The following is a 19555-nucleotide window of genomic DNA, read 5'->3' as shown; positions in this document are numbered from 1 at the left end:
TCCAAGTCAAGTCTCAAGTCTTTGAGGACGAGTCTCAAGTCAAGTCTCAAGTCACTGTGTGTGTGACTTAAGTGCGACTCAAGTCCAAGTCTCAAGTCCAAGTCCCCCCCCCCCCCCACCCACCCCCCAAAAAAGAAGTCCCCATCTCTGCCACAATGTCTTTGTATAACAAAACTGTGACTTTGTAGCCAGGTGTTATACCATGGTAATCATAATAATCTATGCTGGCAATCACAAGATACAGACTGGAATAAAATATTTCTGCCATTACAACAACATCATCTAATGATGAAGACAAAATGGATGCACATCTTGGGCAGTTTTGAATGACACTATTCGTTAGTTCATATTTACACATCCCTTTTGGTTTTCCTCGAAAGAATGAGATAGAAGTACAGTAGTAAAAAATAGCCAAACGCTAGCATGTCAGTGGGGTAGGAAGAGGGAATTATCATATTGCTCCAATCCACCGGCTCCTCTCAGATCCGGAGTGTTTGCATTCCACTAAGGAGAGTCGAGAGGGTCAAACGGTTCTCACCAGGCGTACTTCAGGACTCCCCCCTGTGCTCAGATGTAAAAAAGTCAGAGGAGAGAAGAGGAATGGAAAATAGCTCCAGGAGATGCGGGGAGAGGGTTGAAAGGCTCACCGATAATGTGCTCCACCACCGTGTGAAACAAACAGAAGCACCTCCTCTTTGGAAAAATATGAAGTTTTTTTTTTGAATACCCACTTCGTTGTGTGTCATTCTAACAATGCACTTATTGATACTAAAACTCTTTCCACAAAAGGCAGCAGAGGGAATGAATGGTGCTATAAGCAGGAGAGAATATTGAATTCTGCTGAGGTCGCCATAAGCCAGCTAACCTCTGTATTTGCATGAGGGGGATCCGCAGCACTGGAGGAGGAGAGTGACGGAGAATTCAAAAACTTTTCGCTTTATCTAATTTATGCTCATAACTTATTTAACTTCGCCGTTTGTTTTTGCTGAACTCACGCTGTTCCTATAACCGCTATAATAGAGTCCCGGATTTTACTTACAGTTGGGCTTTAGCATCGATCACTTGCTGAGTTTGCGTTGCTGACTTTTTGGACGTCTCTTGATGCATTTGAAACAGCAGTGTGTCTGAAGGGCCTTTCTGTGCAGCGTGCCCATTTAGAGGCATTCATTTTTAATGTTAATATACCCACTTAAAAGCCTGTGAAAGGGGGATGATGGCACAGAAGCACCGTCTCTTTTTTCCAAGCACGATGTCAATGAAAAGGGAGAATACGACAGACTGTACGTACGGTCTACGAGTGTCAGCCTGGTTAGTCTCTTACCGCTCTGAACAGTAACACCCGAGCCAGACTGCACATTCACAAATTGTAATGATCAACTTCAACTTCTCCGTGTGGAATCTTCTCCCTGTCTCCCTCTAGCCTCGGGGCTCCAAGAACGAGACCATTATCAGGTTCTAGGCCGACCCACCCTCCCACCAACGCTTTGATCTCCCTTTCGTGCCTCAATCTCTCTTTTTGGAAAATGACCAGAAATGAAATGAGTTTGAAAAGTCCAAACAGAACGTTGTGTGTGGGGGGTAAATAGCACAGCACCGATCTCTCAAGATAACACCCAACCCCCCTCCTCTATACCCTCCATGCAATGATCTCCCCGTTCCATCTGATGCTATCGCGCTATAAATAGGATGCTATCGGTGGTATCCAAGGCGATGCTATCACCATCCAGTGTGTGGAGATATTGAATTCTAATGCATAGCCTCCTAGCCCCTAGACAGAGATATGTGAGGCTCTCTGCAGGTAAAGTCCCAGCTGTGGCTCACTTTTAAAATGAGGGATTGGGAAACGGAGCTCCGTGCTCTGTGGTTCTGTGTCTGTCGCCCCCGCAGGTCACAGTGGAGCTGTTCATGCTGTATGCTTTAATGAAGACAGGAGAGGGCGATGATGGAGAGTCAATTACAACCTCGTGTTGGCGAGTAACACTATTTCACCTTTCATTACGCCTGGGCGCCATAGGCTAACTGGGTCTCATCAGTTAGTGAAAAGTAGTCAAGCTGAGAGGGCCACGCGGAGGTCAGTGTGATGTGGAACAGAGGAAGAGAGAAGGAAGTTAGAGGAGGCTTTTTCAGCCGTCCCGTTGCCCTCTATGGAGTGCCATTTGTCAGCTCCAGATGACAACAGCTATCTTGTTTTAGGTGCCCTCCACCAAAGGGAGACCTTGTGTGTGTGTGTGTGTGTGTGTGTGTGTGTGTGTGTGTGTGTGTGTGTGTGTGTGTGTGTGTCTGTCTGTGTGTGTGTGTGTGTGTGTGTGTCTGTGTGTGTGTGTGTGTGTGTGTGTGTGTGTCTGTGTGTGTGTGTGTGTGTGTGTGTGTATGTGTGTGTGTGTGTGTGTGTGTGTGTGTGTGTGTGTGTGTGTGCGTGTGTGTCTGTGTGTGCGTGTGTGTGTGTGTGTGTGTGCGTGTGTGTGTCCGTCACACTTTCGAGTGCATGCATACGTTACTTGTTGCGTATTGTGGTTCTTATATTTTGCACTGTATTGAGTAAAGACACATGACTATTACACCTACTACAACTACATTCCAAGATACTAGAAACTCTGGAGGCGATGTGCCATGGGCGCGCTTTTTTGTTGTTGTGACCAAATTCATGTCACCTGACATGACGCATCATCAGTGGGTATGACGTCATCAATTCAGAAATTCCGGTCCTCCTTATAGAGAGGCCAGAAGGTGCGCGCTAAAGGGTGGTGAAGAAGAGATGTAGGGAAACGGAGACGAAGTGGATGGATCAATCCAGAAGGAGGCGGTAATGCAACATAAAGGATGCCAAGTGCCATAAAACACCACAGAAGAAGAAGACGACATCACAGGTGGAGGCAGCCATTGTGCAGTGCAGCATGGCCAAGTTGCGCATTTGGCAATTAATCACCAATTAATTGGCCCTAATTACCGAATTTAAAAAATCCGGCTCCGTTAGGTCACCCGCAGGGGTGCTCTCTACACTTCCTGAAAGATTCGGCCCGATCGCACTTAAAATAGGATAGCTGTGGCCGAACGCAATGCTGCTCACACACACACTCACACACACTCCGACACAGACACTTCACATTCTAACTTGTAAGCCTACACTAACTAGTGGACCCGTGGGAGTTAGACACCCCCACCACCCTCATTCTTATTATAGGATTCTGAGGAGAGTAGGCAGCAGAAATATGGTCAATCTGTCCTTTCGTTTTCCCATTTGAAAATGCTTCTACAATTTCAATCATATTTCAGGTGCACTCGGCTGCAATCACTGACTGACCCAGTCACTGGTGGTGGGGGGGACAGGACAACATGTTTACTATTTGCTTGTGGAAAACAGGATTGGAAGTTGTTTTTGCATTGCTTCAAACACAGAACATTTGAAAAAAGCACAGTGCAACAACACACAAGAAGAAGATTAACAGTATAATAACTGTATTCCACTACATCACCCCATTTTATACTGAATATCTACTCCTTACCTAAAGCTGTTTTTGTTTCCTCAGTCCAGACGCATGCATACTCAAAAACAACCAGAGGTGACGACTCAATCTTGAACCCGACTCAAACTTGAAAACACCGCGGCGCGGCGCGGCGTGTGCGAGGGTCCAGAGGGTATTTTGTTGCTATAATTGCCTTCTGCCCTTTTGTTCTCGCCCCCTTCCCCCAGATCCGATGGACCAAGACAGCAGGCAGCGTGTCGGACCGCTTCCAGGACTCCAGCGTGTTCAACGAGACGCTGCACATCGCCAAGATCCAGAGGACCCAGGGAGGCCGCTACTACTGCAAGGCTGAGAACGGCCTTGGCTCCCCTGCCATCAAGTCCATCAGAGTGGATGTGTACTGTAAGTAATACAGAAACACCACACTGGGGAGAGGAGGGAGGGTGAGGGGGAGCGTGAGGAATTTGATTGCTCTCAGGAAGATTTGCATTTTTAATTTGACGTTTATTATACGTTTACAAGGGTATAAGATTGACAGTACTTAAGATTAATTGAGCATGAATGAGGAGGCATGTTGCCTCAGTAATTGGCTCTTAATTTGTTTGCTAGTCCTGCCCTTTCTCTATGGAGTTTTCCCTGTGTTCGTGGCTTTCGTCCGTCCCACATTCATACATGCAGTATACAGACGTATGAGTTAGGTACTACATTAGATTTGAGATGCCTGCTAGTGCTACATCGCCCATAGTTTTGGATACGAGAGTGTGTCTGTCTGTGTTGCCCTGCAAGGCGCTGGCTGACAAGCTGTCCAGGGGGTGTCTCCTCCTGCGCAATGCATGCTGGGATAGGCTCTAGCTGTCCAACCTGAAAAGGATGATGCTACCGCTAGGCTATTGCTGCCAAAAAAAGTTGGTCTCATGCCAGTGCAGTAAGACGGTGCAGTTTGGCATTCCTGTTACACTTTATATTTTGAATCTTTATTTTTATTTTTTTATTACAACCATTATTCACCACTCGATAATAAATCGACGCAAAGTCCTCCAAACAATATTATAGTACCAAATCAAAAGAGTGCTACATTTCCCAAATTTCATAAAAAAGACCCTCGTTTTGAAAGTTTATTTTCTCTTCTCAAAATAGCCGTAGCATCGGTAGTGCTGCCAGCGTAACAACACGGAACTTTATAACCCAAATACAGCACTATTTCCGTAGCCTACTTGTGCTAGTGGATCCAAAGAGACCTCTGCACTCTCATGAGAATGTTAATTAAGCTAAAAACACTTTGTTATCCTGACACATACCCATTGACTATAAGTGCAACCTCTCTATTTTGAAAGTATCTGCCGCCCCCCCACGCCCCCCCTACGCTGAGCTCTTCGTTAGCATTAATCAAAGAAAATGGGTGATTTAGTGTCATTGTTTTTATTGATTCCATATCGATTGTCTCGTTTCACCTCTTGACTGGGGGGGGGGGGGGGACACGTCATTGCTCTTTCATCACTAGACCCTCAGATATACCCTCCAGCTCACCTCCCCAGGCTGCTCCACTGCACACACGCGTCACACGCGTACGTCACACCTGTACAGGAGGAGTTCATAATATGTACGCTGAGTAATATGGAGGTACGTTCTAATTAACCGTGTGCCACTAAGACGCTTTAAAGTAACGTATGATTTTAATTTCGTAATCTGGGGTGGTGAAGACTTATTTTCCAGCCTTCACCACCTAAACCTCCGCTCAGGTCCCCTTGCAGCACTGGCCAAGCTGCAAAGTCCAAAATTGCTACATGAAAATGGATGTCCGCCTCCACTCTCCCCTCCCACTGATCTGGTGTCAGAAATCCATTTCTCCTCACAGGGGAGAGGAAGGTGCAGTGGAGCAGAGATCTCTCCTCACAGGGGAGAGGAAGGCATGGTGGAGCAGAGATCTCTCCTCACAGGGGAGAGGAAGGTGTAGTGAGACGCAGCAACCTCAGCCAAAGCCAATGCACGCACGCCCTTCCAGTAAAACCAGCCGTCATCTGATTCATCATTGAGTGTGTGTTTTGTGGTATGAATAATAAAAAATGGTAAATGGCCTGCATTTATATAGCGCCTTTATCCAAAGCGCTTTACAATCAGTAGGTTCATTCACCCATTCATACACCGATGGCGGCAGGCTGCCACGCAGGATGCTGGCACACCATCAGGAGCAATTTGGGGTCAGTATCTCGCCCAAGGACACTTCGACATGCAGACTGGAGGAGGCGGGAACCGAACCACCGACCTCTTTTATCCAAAGCGATTAGTGGACGACCCGCTTTACCTCCTGAGCTACATCTGCCCCCAATAACAGTCTGTCCTGTCCTGCAGCTCTCCTCTCCTCGAGTAGAACCAGATGGACAAACACGTGTTTATTTGTCATGTACACCACACCACACCACACCGCATGCACACACGTGTTTGGCGGCACAACACACACAAACATGCTACAATGGCGCCGTGAAATTTGATTCCCGCCTTTCTCCCGTCCTGGCTCATCCTTCCTCCATGGGGCAGGCCAGGGGCGGTAGGCAGCTTTCCTCACAGCGCCCCCCTGGCGGGGCTGGTCAGATGATGGTCTTGCATGTTTTCCACTGTGTGTTCATATTGATGTTATATGGAGGAAACCCCAGGTGAGCACGGGGAGAACATGCAAACTCCACACAGAAAGGCCCTTTTCACGAGATAACCCACCTGGGCACTAGGCACCAAAGCCATGGGGAGAACATACCCCAACAGCGACCCAGGTGGGAATCGAACACGGGACCTTCTTGCTGTGAGGTGACGGGACTACCGCTGCTCCACCGCGCTTCTCTCCCGCTGCCTCTCGCTCTTCCTCTTCAGACAGGTGCAACAAGGGTTATGAAAGAAAGGAAAGCCACTTTCATACGGTGTCTAAAAAGCCTGTAATATGCCAATCACCCCTGTCAGTCTGTCACACTGCTGTCTGTCTGTCAGTCTGTCACACTGCTGTCTGTCTGTCAGTCTGTCACACTGCTGTCTGTCTGTCTGTCTGCCAGGGAGTCCTCCTCTGTCACAGCCCTGTTCCCTCTCTCTTTCTCCATATATTCCCTCTCTTTGCCTTCCTGTCTCGTCGTGCCCCCTGCTGTCTGTGCTACATGCGGCCCTTGTACCTGTTTATTTGGACTGACATGTGCCGAGGTTGTGGAATTGAAAGCTTGTGCGGAGGTTGTTTAGCGAGCGTGTGGAAGTCGAGAGCTGGTTGGGTGGAGAGAGCAGAGCTGGTTGGGTGGGGGAGAGCAGAGCTGGTTGGGTGGGGGAGAGCAGAGCTGGTTGGGTGGGTGGGGGAGAGCAGAGCTGGTTGGGTGGGGGAGAGCAGAGCTGGTTGGGTGGGTGGGGGAGAGCAGAGCTGGTTGGGTGGGGGAGAGCAGAGCTGGTTGGGTGGGTGGGGGAGAGCAGAGCTGGTTGGATGGGTGGGGGAGAGCAGAGCTGGTTGGGTGGGGGAGAGCAGAGCTGGTTGGGTGGGGGAGAGCAGAGCTGGTTGGGTGGGGGAGAGCAGAGCTGGTTGGATGGGGGAGAGCAGAGCTGGTTGGGTGGGGCAGAGCTGGTTGGGTGGGGCAGAGCAGAGCTGGTTGGGTGGGGGAGAGCAGAGCTGGTTGGGTGGGGGAGAGCAGAGCTGGTTGGGTGGGGGAGAGCAGAGCTGGTTGGGTGGGGGAGAGCAGAGCTGGTTGGGTGGGGCAGAGCAGAGCTGGTTGGGTGGGTGGGGGAGAGCAGAGCTGGTTGGGTGGGGGAGAGCAGAGCTGGTTGGGTGGGTGGGGGAGAGCAGAGCTGGTTGGGTGGGGCAGAGCTGGTTGGGTGGGGGAGAGCAGAGCTGGTTGGGTGGGGCAGAGCTGGTTGGGTGGGGGAGAGCAGAGCTGGTTGGGTGGGGGAGAGCAGAGCTGGTTGGGTGGGGGGAGAGCAGAGCTGGGTGGGTGGGGCAGAGCAGGACTGAATGCCTCTCAGCAGCTGACAGTCGGAGCCTCATTCACCCGGTGCACCATTTCTCCTGGGCCTCCTGCTCTAAAGAGCTGGAGGAGCAGAGGAGGGAACAGAGCCAGATGACACTTCCCAGACAAACCTGAGAATACATCAGATCGGCAATTAGGCCCCGCCCCCTTTTAGGAGGAAAACACAAGCATCTCCCCGTTGACTTCAATGTAAAATAGCACTACCCCAAAAAATTATACAAAATAACAGAATCAATCTCGTTTATTAATGACCCCAAAACATCATGACATGACAATATATGACAACTCGTCTGATCATAAAATGGGCAAGATACACCAGAAATATTACTTTGACCGATCTAAAATCATGTGACTCATGTCACATGTGACTCGTCAGTCTAGTAGCAGCCGCCAAGTAGCCGGATACAACGACACTGGGCTCCACGAATCACGAGGCTGTAAAAAAAGAACCTCACATGTGACATGAGTCACATGATTTTAGATGGGTCAAAGTAATATTTCCGGTGTATCTTGCCCATTCTATGGCCAGACGAGTTGTCATATATTGTCATGTCGTGATATTTTGGGGTCATTAATAAACAAGATTGATTCTGTTATTCTTCTATCATTTTTTGGGTCGTGCTATTTTACATTGAAGTCAACGGGGAGAGGTTTGTGTTTTCCCCCTGAAAGGGGGCGGGAACATGTGCCGCCTACAAAATGACATATTGCCGATCTGATGTATAGTCAGAGTCAGAGAGCCTGATTTCTCATTGAGCCTCATTATTTGCCATGTTGTGCTCTGGTGTTTGCATGCTAAGCTAGTAGACACAGTGCTACATTGTAATTACATGGTTGGTGATTGATTATGTTCCAATCACATAGTCGTTACTTTCTGGAGTACTGTTTAATAAACCAGTGGTTTTCAATCCAGGTTCTGGACCTGCTTGTTTTCTTTCTAGCCATCCAATCAGGGGCTGGTTTACAACTGGGACGGTGAATGCACTCGGCCAGATTAACCATATAGGGCATTGGGCGAGTGTCCAGGGGCACCAGCCAATTGCCTTGCTGGGGGAAAGGGGAGGGCACCAAATGATTTGCCCCCAGCCGACATTTCTGTATTTCAGAGGCTGTTAAAGCTAGAGTGAAGATACTGGTATCCTATGAAACTAGAAGTCATACGCAGGGATACTCAAGTTGCTTTGCCCCGGGGCCCACTTCTGCAAAATGACAGGAGGCCAGGGGCCAGTTAATAAACAAACATTAATATTATTTTTTCTGTAGCGGATTGTAGGTATTTGGGGTGTCAGCCGGAGTTTAGTCTCACAATTTTGTGCACACAGGATAGTTAGTTAGGTTAAGTTAAGTTAGTTAATAATACTGTAAGTGCCTGGGCGGCAAGCAGACGGCCATATTTGGCAATTTAGCTGGACATAAGTCAAACTTTATTTAACATTAGTTTTCAATTATGAATTAGAAAATGGTCGGGGGGCCACTCTGCAATCTGCATCCTATCGCGGGCCGCACCTGGCCCCTGGGCCGCAAGTTGAGTATCACACGGCATCCTTTGGTGCTAATGATAGCTGATAGCTTGTTGGGAAGGGCGCTAAATAATGCTCAAAATTTAGGCTACATTTTGGCGAGAGAAAAACTGGCATGCCCGTTTTGAAGGGGGTGCCCTTGACCTCTTACCTCAAGATATCAGAATGAGAGTGGGTTTTATGGGTACCCGCAAATCTCCCCTTCACAGACATGCCCACTTTATGCTAATCCCACACTGTAATAAACTATGCAATCCACTTAAATTGTAAATTTGTGTATTTGGAAAAATCATAAATGTGTCAATAGGCACTCTTTATTTTATTCCCCTAATGCATATGCATGAACAAGGGGGAGATAATGAATGCATGTAGCATGAAATAATCCATTTATCTCATCTCATTAGCCTTTCATATTGTAATGACTAGTAGTGTTTATGACGCCATGAGCATCCGTGGCATTCCCATCGCTTCCTCTGCGCTCGAATATTCCCACCCAGCACCATTGAAATGACTGGCACAATACAAACGTGTAGGTGGTCACGGCACAAGATGGCCACCTCCTCTGCAGGACGACTCTGTACTCTGCTTCACTATATGTAATTGCTTCGTGTACTGAGGGGACGTACAACATGGATATATATGAAAATAAACAACCTTCAAGTCGTTGAATGGAATTGAGATTTATTATGCAGATGTTCAATACGCAGCGGCATTTTAAATTGTCCGTGTGCTGACGCGTCCTTGCATCTGGCCTTGTGCTGCAGTATGTGTGCACTTCATTAGTTAGTTCCGTATTTTGTTGCACATCCAGCGAAAGAACATTGTCTCTCCTGAGGAACGTTACAGCTGTCCCCCTAGGGGTGAGTTTAATTGATGGGCCTTGCAGTACATGCTATTTTTAGGCCTTTTTTTTGCAGCCATGAGTTTTAATTAGTATTAAAATCTGTGTTTTGGAGCTGGGCCTCCCAACAACAACACCTTGAATGATGTTTTCTCTTTTCCGGTGTGTCTCTCTGTTCATAAACTTCACACCAATCTGTTTACATCTGAGGAATAAAACCAGTAGTTAGACTGGACAGCTCCTATTGCAGCATGAAGGAAGAAGATACCGCACCAGAGTCAGGGCCTCAGCACATTATGTATTACAGTATATTAAAAGGCTTCAAACCCATACGATCTTTTCACAATCTCCTCCTTGGGTTTTCTTTCCATACCATTTTATTTGTCTCTTCTTCCCTGAAATCAAGGGTCTTGCTTTCATTTGAGAGAATAAACACCAGAGGTCTTATTCATATATGCACCTTTTATTGGATCAAAGTGTGCTCTCCAAAAACATCTCTTCGTCTTCATAAAAGTCGGCGCCGATTCCGTGACTCACTTTCAATATATAATGAAATGAAAGGAAGATGGACGGCCAAATGGAGAGGAGGAGAAGAGAGAGAGAGAGAGAGAGAGGGAGAAAGTTAGTTTTCTAAACTCATCACCCAGGTGAGATGGTTCCAGGGCGCTGACTGAGGCAGACCAAGACAGGGAAGGATAATTAATGATAATAACTGACCTCTCTCTAGCCCAGAGGAACTCGTATTAGCTACAGTGTAGCCAGCTCCAAAGCTAACATCGTTACAAAGCTCAGAAGTAAGCACATTTTATACCTGCTGACACCTCAGTTGTGTTTTGTCCGCAGACCACAGTTGGGTCTGTGGGGAAGGTCCTCTCTCCAAAGTTAATAAAGAACCTTGCCCAACTTCAGCAGCACTGATCGATTTTTAAGCTGAAGATGTTGTTATTTTTTCCTACAGGGGGAGTCTTTTCAATGTTTTTCCTCATTTAATTGCGGCGCATTAATTTTTGGTGCAGCATGTATTGTTTTGTTGAGTGACCGATGGGGACGGGCGTGGAGTTCTGCAAGGGCAGCTTATTGTAGGTTCGCGGGGGGGGGGGGGGGGGGGGGGGATTGTTCATTGACCATCACCAGCACAATACATCTAAATGAGATTTGGCAAGTAGGAGAAATTGTCCACTGAAGGGATTGAGCAAAAAAAAAAAAAAGTAGCAATGAGTTTAAAGGAGAATTTCGGTTTTTTACACCACGGTCCTCATTTCCAGCTTAAAATATGATGTTTTACTCACCGAAATATGTTTGGCTTCATTCGGATGCCCACGGAAGATTTTGAGCTCCGAGTAGTCTCCTCAAACAGGCTATAACGAGAGCCTGCGGCGAGTGCGGGGCATGCTGGACGGGAGTGCACGCGCTCTCTAAATGACACTTTTTCTGTCAGATCACGGTTCATTATGGTTGTAAATATAATTATTTAGCTAATAGCTAGAAGCTAAGCTAACAACAACACAACAGTCAACGTTGATCTGCCCCGGATGGGGTTACAGTGCGTATCTTCCCCCTTCTGTGGTTCCTCTGAAGAAGTGTGGTTTCACAGAGGGGGAAGATGGGCACTGTAACCCCATCCGGGGCAGATCAACGTTGACTGTTGTGTTGTTGTTAGCTTAGCTTCTAGCTATTAGCTAAATAATTATATTTACAACCATAATGAACCGTGATCTGACAGAAAAAGTGTCATTTAGAGAGCGTGTGCAGCATGCCCCGCACTCGCCGCAGGCTCTCGTTATAGCCTGTTTGAGGAGACTACTCGGAGCTCAAAATCTTCCGTGGGCATCCGAATGAAGCCAAACATATTTCGGTGAGTAAAACATCATATTTTAAGCTGGAAATGAGGACCGTGGTGTAAAAAACCGAAATTCTCCTTTAAGGCTATGTACTGTAAAATTCATATGACTCACATTCCAATGAATGGCAGTATTCAAAACATACAATTGCTGTTATGATCTTAATCTGCTTACTGTAAAGTCAGTGATGCTGCTGCTTTCATCAGAGACACAACTCAACAAAAACGTCTCCTTCTTTGTGATAAACAGTGAAATCCTCGCCGTTCATAAAGTCTTTTATTGGTGCCAACATCTATTGTATGTCAAATAAACCCGGAGAAAGCGAAATAGAATGATTACAGTTGCGGGGATAAATAACAGAACAACTTGGCGCGTCTGCTCAATTCAGCTCAGCATTTACAGTAAAGAGGTTTGATATAGGAAAGTCAGCGCTTTTAATAAGCCCATGCAAAATTTCATAGAAAGCAGAGTATTGTGTGAGAACACAGATGCTGCGCAGAGAGAAAATAAAATATGCCGTTTTACAGAGTAACGACAATAACAAAGAGGAAAGAAATCACTTTGCAATGTTGGTCATCCGTATGCTAATATGCTAACGCTAGGCACCTGATGTTAATGCTGTTTGCCTAGCCAGGTATATTAGTCACTGGCTGTGGAATGGAAAGAATCATTTAGCGCTGATATTGTGAGAAACAATTTACTTGACTATGGATATTATTTTACTGAAGCTTTCACACACATCTCCTCCGTCTTGATATTTTCTCACTGTGCTCCTTCAAACAAAGGATTAGAATAAGACAATGGCGCCCTTTCTTTCTCCCCGTTATCTGCAGGAGGACTTACAGCGCCCGTCCTCCACGCTGCTAATGCGATAGCCACACTGACCTAAATAATATGGACGAAGACATCCATTGTTTTTGGGACTCACGTTGGGAAGCAAAGTGTTGTCTGTCTGTCGCCAACTTTGGGGTCCTTCCTTGCACAGCTCACACGAGACGGGGGGGGGGGGGGGGGGGTTCCCAGAGCCGCAGCTCCGCCTGCTATTGGTCCGTCATCGGCAAGCTGTGCGATCACTGGACAGGCGACCTGTCAATCATCCCCCCAAAACATAGCGTTTTCTATCGTCTATTTAACTCTAAATGGGCGAGTTATATAACCCCTATATTGATCTTATGCAGAAGAGACCGTCTGGCTTGAGAGACTAGCAGGAAGTGTAAATACAATCGAAAGTTCCGATTGTATTGACTCATAAACCTAGTCTGACTCATAATGTGAGTCAAACTAGGTTTGACCAGGGGAGTCAGACTAGTTTGAGCAGGTAAAACAGCCGGCGTTTAGAACAGGAAGTCGAGATACAATGGGTCAAGTGGGCGGGGCTACATAAGGTATATATAGGCCATTTGGTCCATTCTGTAAACCTTCTTAATCACAAAGTTACAAAGTATCATGTATCAGAGTTTGGTAACAGCAGTGTGTTCAGCTAGATTCGAGACGTGTGCATGTGCGTGTGTGTGTGAGAGGAAACAGAAATAGAGGCTGCCTTATTGGGTTGAAGCCCATGCTTATGCATGAACACACTCTCCACGAGCGCGGTCCTGATCCAGAGACACACATGTCATATAGGCTTAACACGTCTCGGCACGCGCCTCCTCTGCTCTGCGGGGGCGGGCGCTGCGTGGCGCCAGGCGGGCGCTGCGTGGCCGCCAGACGGGAGCTGTGCGGCCGCGAGGCGAGCTCGTGGAAGAGGGTGTCTGCTTTATGTTTGCCTTCCATCGGGCGAGTTCATGAAGGAGCTCGGAGACCAAACAGCGGCTGATGGTGTTTGTCTAGCGGTCGTGCCGGCTTTGCTTTATCCAGTCGCTCACTACAAGTGCTACTTCCTATCTCATCAGGTGTCCCTTTCCTGCTGGCCGGCCTGCAAGGTGCCCGGGTCAACGACTGTGTGCAGAGGAGAAGGCAGGGGGGGCGTTTCAGTGGAAACATTGACTTAACATCACTGTGTCCTACTGTAAGTCGCTCAGGCCACCCTCCACTGCTGTGGACGGAAGCGTCGAGCAGGAGCTTGGCCCATTCACAGCAGCAGAAGCGCTCTGTTTGGCTCCGTGCCTCGCTCTGTTTTGCTCACAACTTGTACCGACTTCATGCCTGGTTGCCAGAGGTGGAAACTCTTGCTGCAGAACGCGAGAGGGACGCCACGCGCCATAGTCTGTGTGATCGGTCTAAACTGTTAACAAGGACGGCGGAATGAAACCGCCTCCGCGTCGCGTCGCTTCCGCGTCGGAGACGTTTCTGGTGCGCCTCCGCCGTGAGTGTGTCACATGCGGTCTGACGCCCTTTCCGGTCTTTTTGTGAGGGTATTCATTCGAATGCCAGCTAGTGTTGTGGACTTATTTTAGACATGTCTAACAATATACATGTCAAATTTCATATGAATACATGGCCATTTAAATGTCCAAGTCATTTAGGAAAGTCAGTTTGATGAGAGAAAGCCGTAGGACGCGCTTGGGCGATGTTCCACAATCGATTGATAATGACTTAATTGCATTGTTTACGTTAGCATGATGCCAGCTGACGACTCAGGACAAGCCTATAGTAGCTCACTGCTAAATGACCGGCCTTTTTCTGACTCTGGTAAAGACAAATCTAAAGTGAATGATTAAACGACATATCGCTAGAAAGGTCAGAAGTTATATTTGACTATTAAATCATTAAACTAGTTAGAAATATTCCATGGTCATTTATAAAGAGGCACAGTGACCGCCTATTTCCTGCTTCAGCACTGTACCAGAGATTTTCATCCGCCATTTATTTTCCCATAGACATTTTGTTAAATGCTTATAAAAATAGTTTTACTTGTTCAAACCAAACGGTTCATTTAGAAACAGGAGAGACCACATAACATTTCACTCGGACCAAAACATAAAACAAATTGGCTGATTTAAAGAAAATATTTTTTCGATGTAGTTTTTTTAGGTTTTGGTCCGAGTCAAATGTTCTATGGTCTTATGGAGAGATATATGTGTCTTTATTCTGTGACTGAAAGTTTACATCCTGTAACCCAAGACTGTATCTGTGAGAAAATAAATCCACTTTGTAATCAAAAAATAGATCTGTAAGCAAAAACATGGATTTGAAAACAAAACTATCAACAATCCAATCAAAGAAAAATTAAAAAATAAAATAAAATAAATGTTTTTAGATTTTTCATTAATGTGAATTCAAAAAAGTTGCATGCAAACACAAACATTTTGTTCTCAACTCCAAAACATTTGTTTGCAAAACCATTACGTTTGCTTACAAAGCTCAACTTTTCTTTTGCGAAACGAAAAGTTTTGTTTGCAAAACCTGAGTTTTGCAAAACTTTTTCTGTTACAATAAGGGCGGGACCTACAGCAAAAAGAAGTAACGCACGTCCCTATTGGCCAGTGTCGATCGGAGTGATAGCTTGGCAACATCCAATCCAGTACGAGACAAGGCGGAGGGCGGGCACTTGAACGGAAGTATTTCCTGAAGGAATCTCCATGCCATTTTAGCGCCAGTTATAACCACAGATTGAAGAGAGAAGCCGTGAGTATGTTCACACCAATGTTTTTATGTTTGGTCAGGTTACATGCACCGGTCCAAACATAAAAACATTGGTGTGAACATACTCACGGCTTCTCTCTTCAATCTGTGGTTATAACTGGGGCTGAAATGGCATGGAGATTCCTTCAGGAAATACTTCCTTCAAGTGCCCGCCCTCCGCCTTGTCTCTTACTGGATTGGATGTTGCCAAGCTATCACTCCGATCGACACTGGCCAATAGGGACGTGCGTTACTTCTTTCTGCTGTAGGTCCCGCCCTTATTGTAACAAAAAAGTTTTGCAAAACTCAGGTTTTGCAAACAAAACTTTTCATTTCGCAAAAGAAAAGTTGAGCTTTGTAAGCAAAGGTAATGGTTTCGCAAACAAATGGTCTGGAGTTGAGAACAAAATGTTTGTGTTTGCATGCAACTTTTTTTAATTCACATTAATGAAAAATCTAAAAACATTTTTTTAATTAAATTTTTTAATTTTTCTTTGATTGGATTGTTGATAGTTTTGTTTTCAAATCTATGTTTTTGCTTACGGATCAATTTTTTGATTACAAAGTGGATTTATTTTCTCACAGATACACTCTTTGGTTACAGGATGTAAACTTTCAGTCACAGAATAAAGACACATATATCTCTCCATATGGTCTCTCCCGATTCTAAATATAGCTGAACCGTTTGGTTTGACCAAGTAAAACTATTTTTATAAGCATTTTACGAAATGTCTATGGGAAAGTAAATGGCGGGTAAAAATCTCTGGTACAGTGCTGAAGCAGGAAGTAGGCGGTCACTTTGCCTCTCTATTCACCTTATGTAGCCACGCCCATTTGACTCGGTTGTGTGGCCGTATCCCGTCTTCCGGCTAAAAAAATAAATAAAATAAAATGGCTGGATGCTCCAATATCATCTAACTCTGAATTAACTAATAATTTGGCCAATTGTATGTAACAAACCAAATAAAAGCAAACGGTAATGTCTAAGAATGCAATGCCATGTAACTGGCTCGTTAATTCTGTCAGACTTAGAACAATAGCAGCAAAACTGAGCGACTCCGCCGCATAAATCCGACACATGGTAATAATAAAAACAGGGTTTTTGACTGAGACATGATGATGCAGTTGCCAGTAACTGACATATCCCTTCATTGCAGGCATAGCACTCTGCACTTACATCCATGGGCCCCCCAGAGAGTTGTGAAGTGAATAGATCATAATAGGATATTTGTGCATATGCAGAGAGGGCAGTCTGTGGGATGGCCATCTCTGGGGGATCCATCGATTTGTGGGTTCAATTGGAAGCATCAGATGCCAGAGCCAGGTTCAATAGGGTGAGTTATGAGTCATGAGTTATGAGTTATGAGTCAGATTGAGAGAAGATGTAATTGTTCGCCAGTGGACCTTCTCCCACCAATCATATATATAAGCTAATGCTTTTCCTTTGATGATTTTAGTCCGCATGCCACCGCAACACAGAAAAGCAATGCACTGAAACGTTTAACGCTATGGGGAGTTTGTTGTTTTTGATGCGCTTTCACTCTTACCATGCGCATCATCAATCCATATATGATCTTATACAGGATATGATATCAAATGATATGAGACAACATAATGTATCGTACAATCGTCTGAAAAGATCCCATAATGTATGTAGACAAAGATGTATGTGCCGTTGGCTCTTAAGTGCTTTTGGATGTAAATGGCCGTGCTGTGATGAATGGCGCATGCAGCAGGTTCCGCGGTGAGTTATCTGAGGCTCGTTTGAATCAGGACAGAATGAATCAGCACATTATGTGTACATTATGTAAATGTTTGCCAGGCGTGCTTAATGGAGGTAAGGCCGGTTCACGACTGGCCATTACTCTCTCAAGGACTTCCTCGTGGGGGAGGGGCCTTAATCAGCGCTCAACCTCATCTTCTACCTTTGTCCCACCCCCCCCTTCCTCATCAGAAGCTTAAAATCCACTCGCATTGTACATGCAGAAGTACTTATCTAATGCACAATGTCCTTATCATCCCCCTCCTTCCCCACCCTTAACATTGTCTTTGGGCCAGGCGAGACCGCACATGATTTTTATTATGACAGCTAGTTATTACTTAGCTTTTAGTTGCTACGTTGGATATGGAAAAAAACAAGACCCCCCCCCCCAATGACGAGATCTGAGTAATGATTGATCTTCAGTTGACTTCAACTGAGTTATGAAGCAGTGATTTATTGAACAACAATCATTCCTCGCCGGGTTGGGAATGATCTAATGCTGTTTGAAGAAGTCTCAGGAGGAGGATCACAAAGTCGTGAATTGCCTCGACGGACCGCTCGAATTAAAAGGGTCGCTGCTCCTCAAAGCCCGCTCAATAGAAGGATATTGACATGAGAGGAGGCGCACATATTTGTGTAAAAAGAAATTAAGATTTTTTTTTTTTTTTATTTAGCAATTTAGATTTTTTAGAACACAGAAAAACAAACCAAAAACAAACACAGATACAGTAAAAGAAAAGAAAGAAAAAACATACATACACTAGTACCACCAGTTACAGCTTGTAAATATACATAAATTATGCTTGCAAACATATATACAGTACATATATACAAATGAGTGGGATCCCACGCGAGGGAGGAAGACCGGCCGGGCGAGTCACCCAACCTCGTCAAGGTAGGCCAGAAACGGGTCCCAAATAGTTTGAAATCTCCCAGGTGAGTTGGTCCTCAACAACCTGAGTCTCTCCATTCGTATGATGGAGATCATGTCCGCCAACCACAACTGAAAACAGGGTGGAGTGGGGGACTTCCATTTCTGCAGAATGAGTTTCTTGGCAACAATTGTCCCCTGTGACAGAGACTGCTGCACAGCTGTAGGGAAGTTCAGAGAGGACTCCGAGCAGCCGAAAATGGCGAGTTCTGCCTCCGGCTGAAGGGTTATTTTGTAGGCCTTAGAGTACCAATCAAATATTTTGGCCCAAAATCCGGTCAGTAAAGGGCACGACCAAAAGGCATGAGACAGAGTGCCCTCCGACACCCGACACCTGTCACACAGTGGTGAGACAGACGAGTAAATCTTGTGCAATTTCTGCTTCGAATAGTGAAGACGGTGAGTAACTTTAAATTGGATCAGCTGGTGTCTACTATTAACTGAGCCGAGTTGTATCATAGACAGACTCATATCCCATATAATGTCAGACAAGTCAATGCCAAGTTCCCCCTGCCACGCTTCTCTAATCCTCTCAGTAGAGGCCGTGGTGCAATTGTCAAACAAACATACAAATCTCGAAATTAGATGCTTGGAGTGAGGAGGGCTCAGCAATACATCAAAAAAAGCATGGTCATTTGGGAGTGCTTCAAAGGTACGAATCTTGGATCGAACATAATTTCTGACTTGAAGAAATCTGAGCCAATTCGTGCCAGGCAACCCAAACTTCCTCTTCAGCAGATCAAATGATGCAAAGTGACCATCTATGTATAGGTCTTTGATGGAAACTAGCCCTTTCTCACTCCAGGCATGATAAGAAAATAATTATTAATAAGAAAAACGAATGCAAACAAACGTCCGATAGGCCTTTTATTATGAAAGGAGGAAGGCCAAGGAGGCAAGAAAGGAAATATTGTTTATTTTTAGATTGATACTGATGTTGAGAGGGCCTTGGCTTTCCAGGAGTATGGAGATGTATGAGGACTTTCTGCTGTAATGATGCTGCACGTCGGAGGGTGATAGGAAAGATGGCAGAGAGAAGGAGACACACAAAGGTCATGGTCAGACATATGGTGCCACAAGTACAGGGCGTTTTCAAGACTTGAGTTTTTCAAGTCAACGTAGTTTCACTCACTCCAATCATGCACATAAAAAGTGTTACATTATTAATAACTACACCGTGCAATGTCACGGTACCTCAGTGGTTAGCGCTTTCACCTCACAGCAAGAAGGTCCTGGGTTCTAACCCCGGTCTATCCCACATCCTTTCTGTGTGGAGTTTGCATGTCTAAGTTAGGGTTAATACTCGACCTCGGCACTGGCAGAAGAATTGGAGTTGGTTCCCTGGTGCCGTATTGCAGCTGCCCACTGCTCCTACAGTAGGTTCCTAGGTAGGCAGTAGGCACAGAGTATAGGTTGCGTCAAATGCAGAGGATACATTTCCCCACAGGATGTATACAAATACAAATAAGTGTAAGTAAACTATTTCCAGGGTGTTTTTGGTCACTTTATCAATTAGCAGATGATTTCAACATTTGAAAAAGGAGCTGTTGACATCAGTAGAAATGTGAGAAAACTAGAAATATCGTGCTCTTTGTAGCCACTTCTAGCGCCGCGCGCTTCGCGCTCAACAGTTGTGCGATTTGCGT

General features: G+C 45.7%; 1 protein-coding gene across 1 annotated transcript in view; it reads left to right on the top strand.

Moving 5' to 3' along the window:
- The window catches only part of LOC310782225 (MAM domain-containing glycosylphosphatidylinositol anchor protein 2), a gene marked incomplete at both ends in the record, with an annotated part of 178161 nt that overhangs the window by 7230 nt on the left and 151376 nt on the right, over window positions 1-19555 (top strand). Inside the window, 2 exons of the mRNA XM_083642908.1 lie at window positions 1888-1974; window positions 3692-3866. Of these exons, the coding sequence (XP_083499034.1) occupies window positions 1888-1974; window positions 3692-3866 (262 nt within the window). The remainder of the gene's footprint in view (window positions 1-1887; window positions 1975-3691; window positions 3867-19555) is intronic.

This window comes from Poromitra crassiceps (assembly GCF_964638095.1).
Source record: "Poromitra crassiceps genome assembly, chromosome: 9".
Taxonomy (NCBI): domain Eukaryota; kingdom Metazoa; phylum Chordata; class Actinopteri; order Beryciformes; family Melamphaidae; genus Poromitra; species Poromitra crassiceps.
The sequence above is the reverse complement of the archived record's forward strand: the minus strand, read 5'-3'. Positions and strand labels throughout refer to the sequence as shown.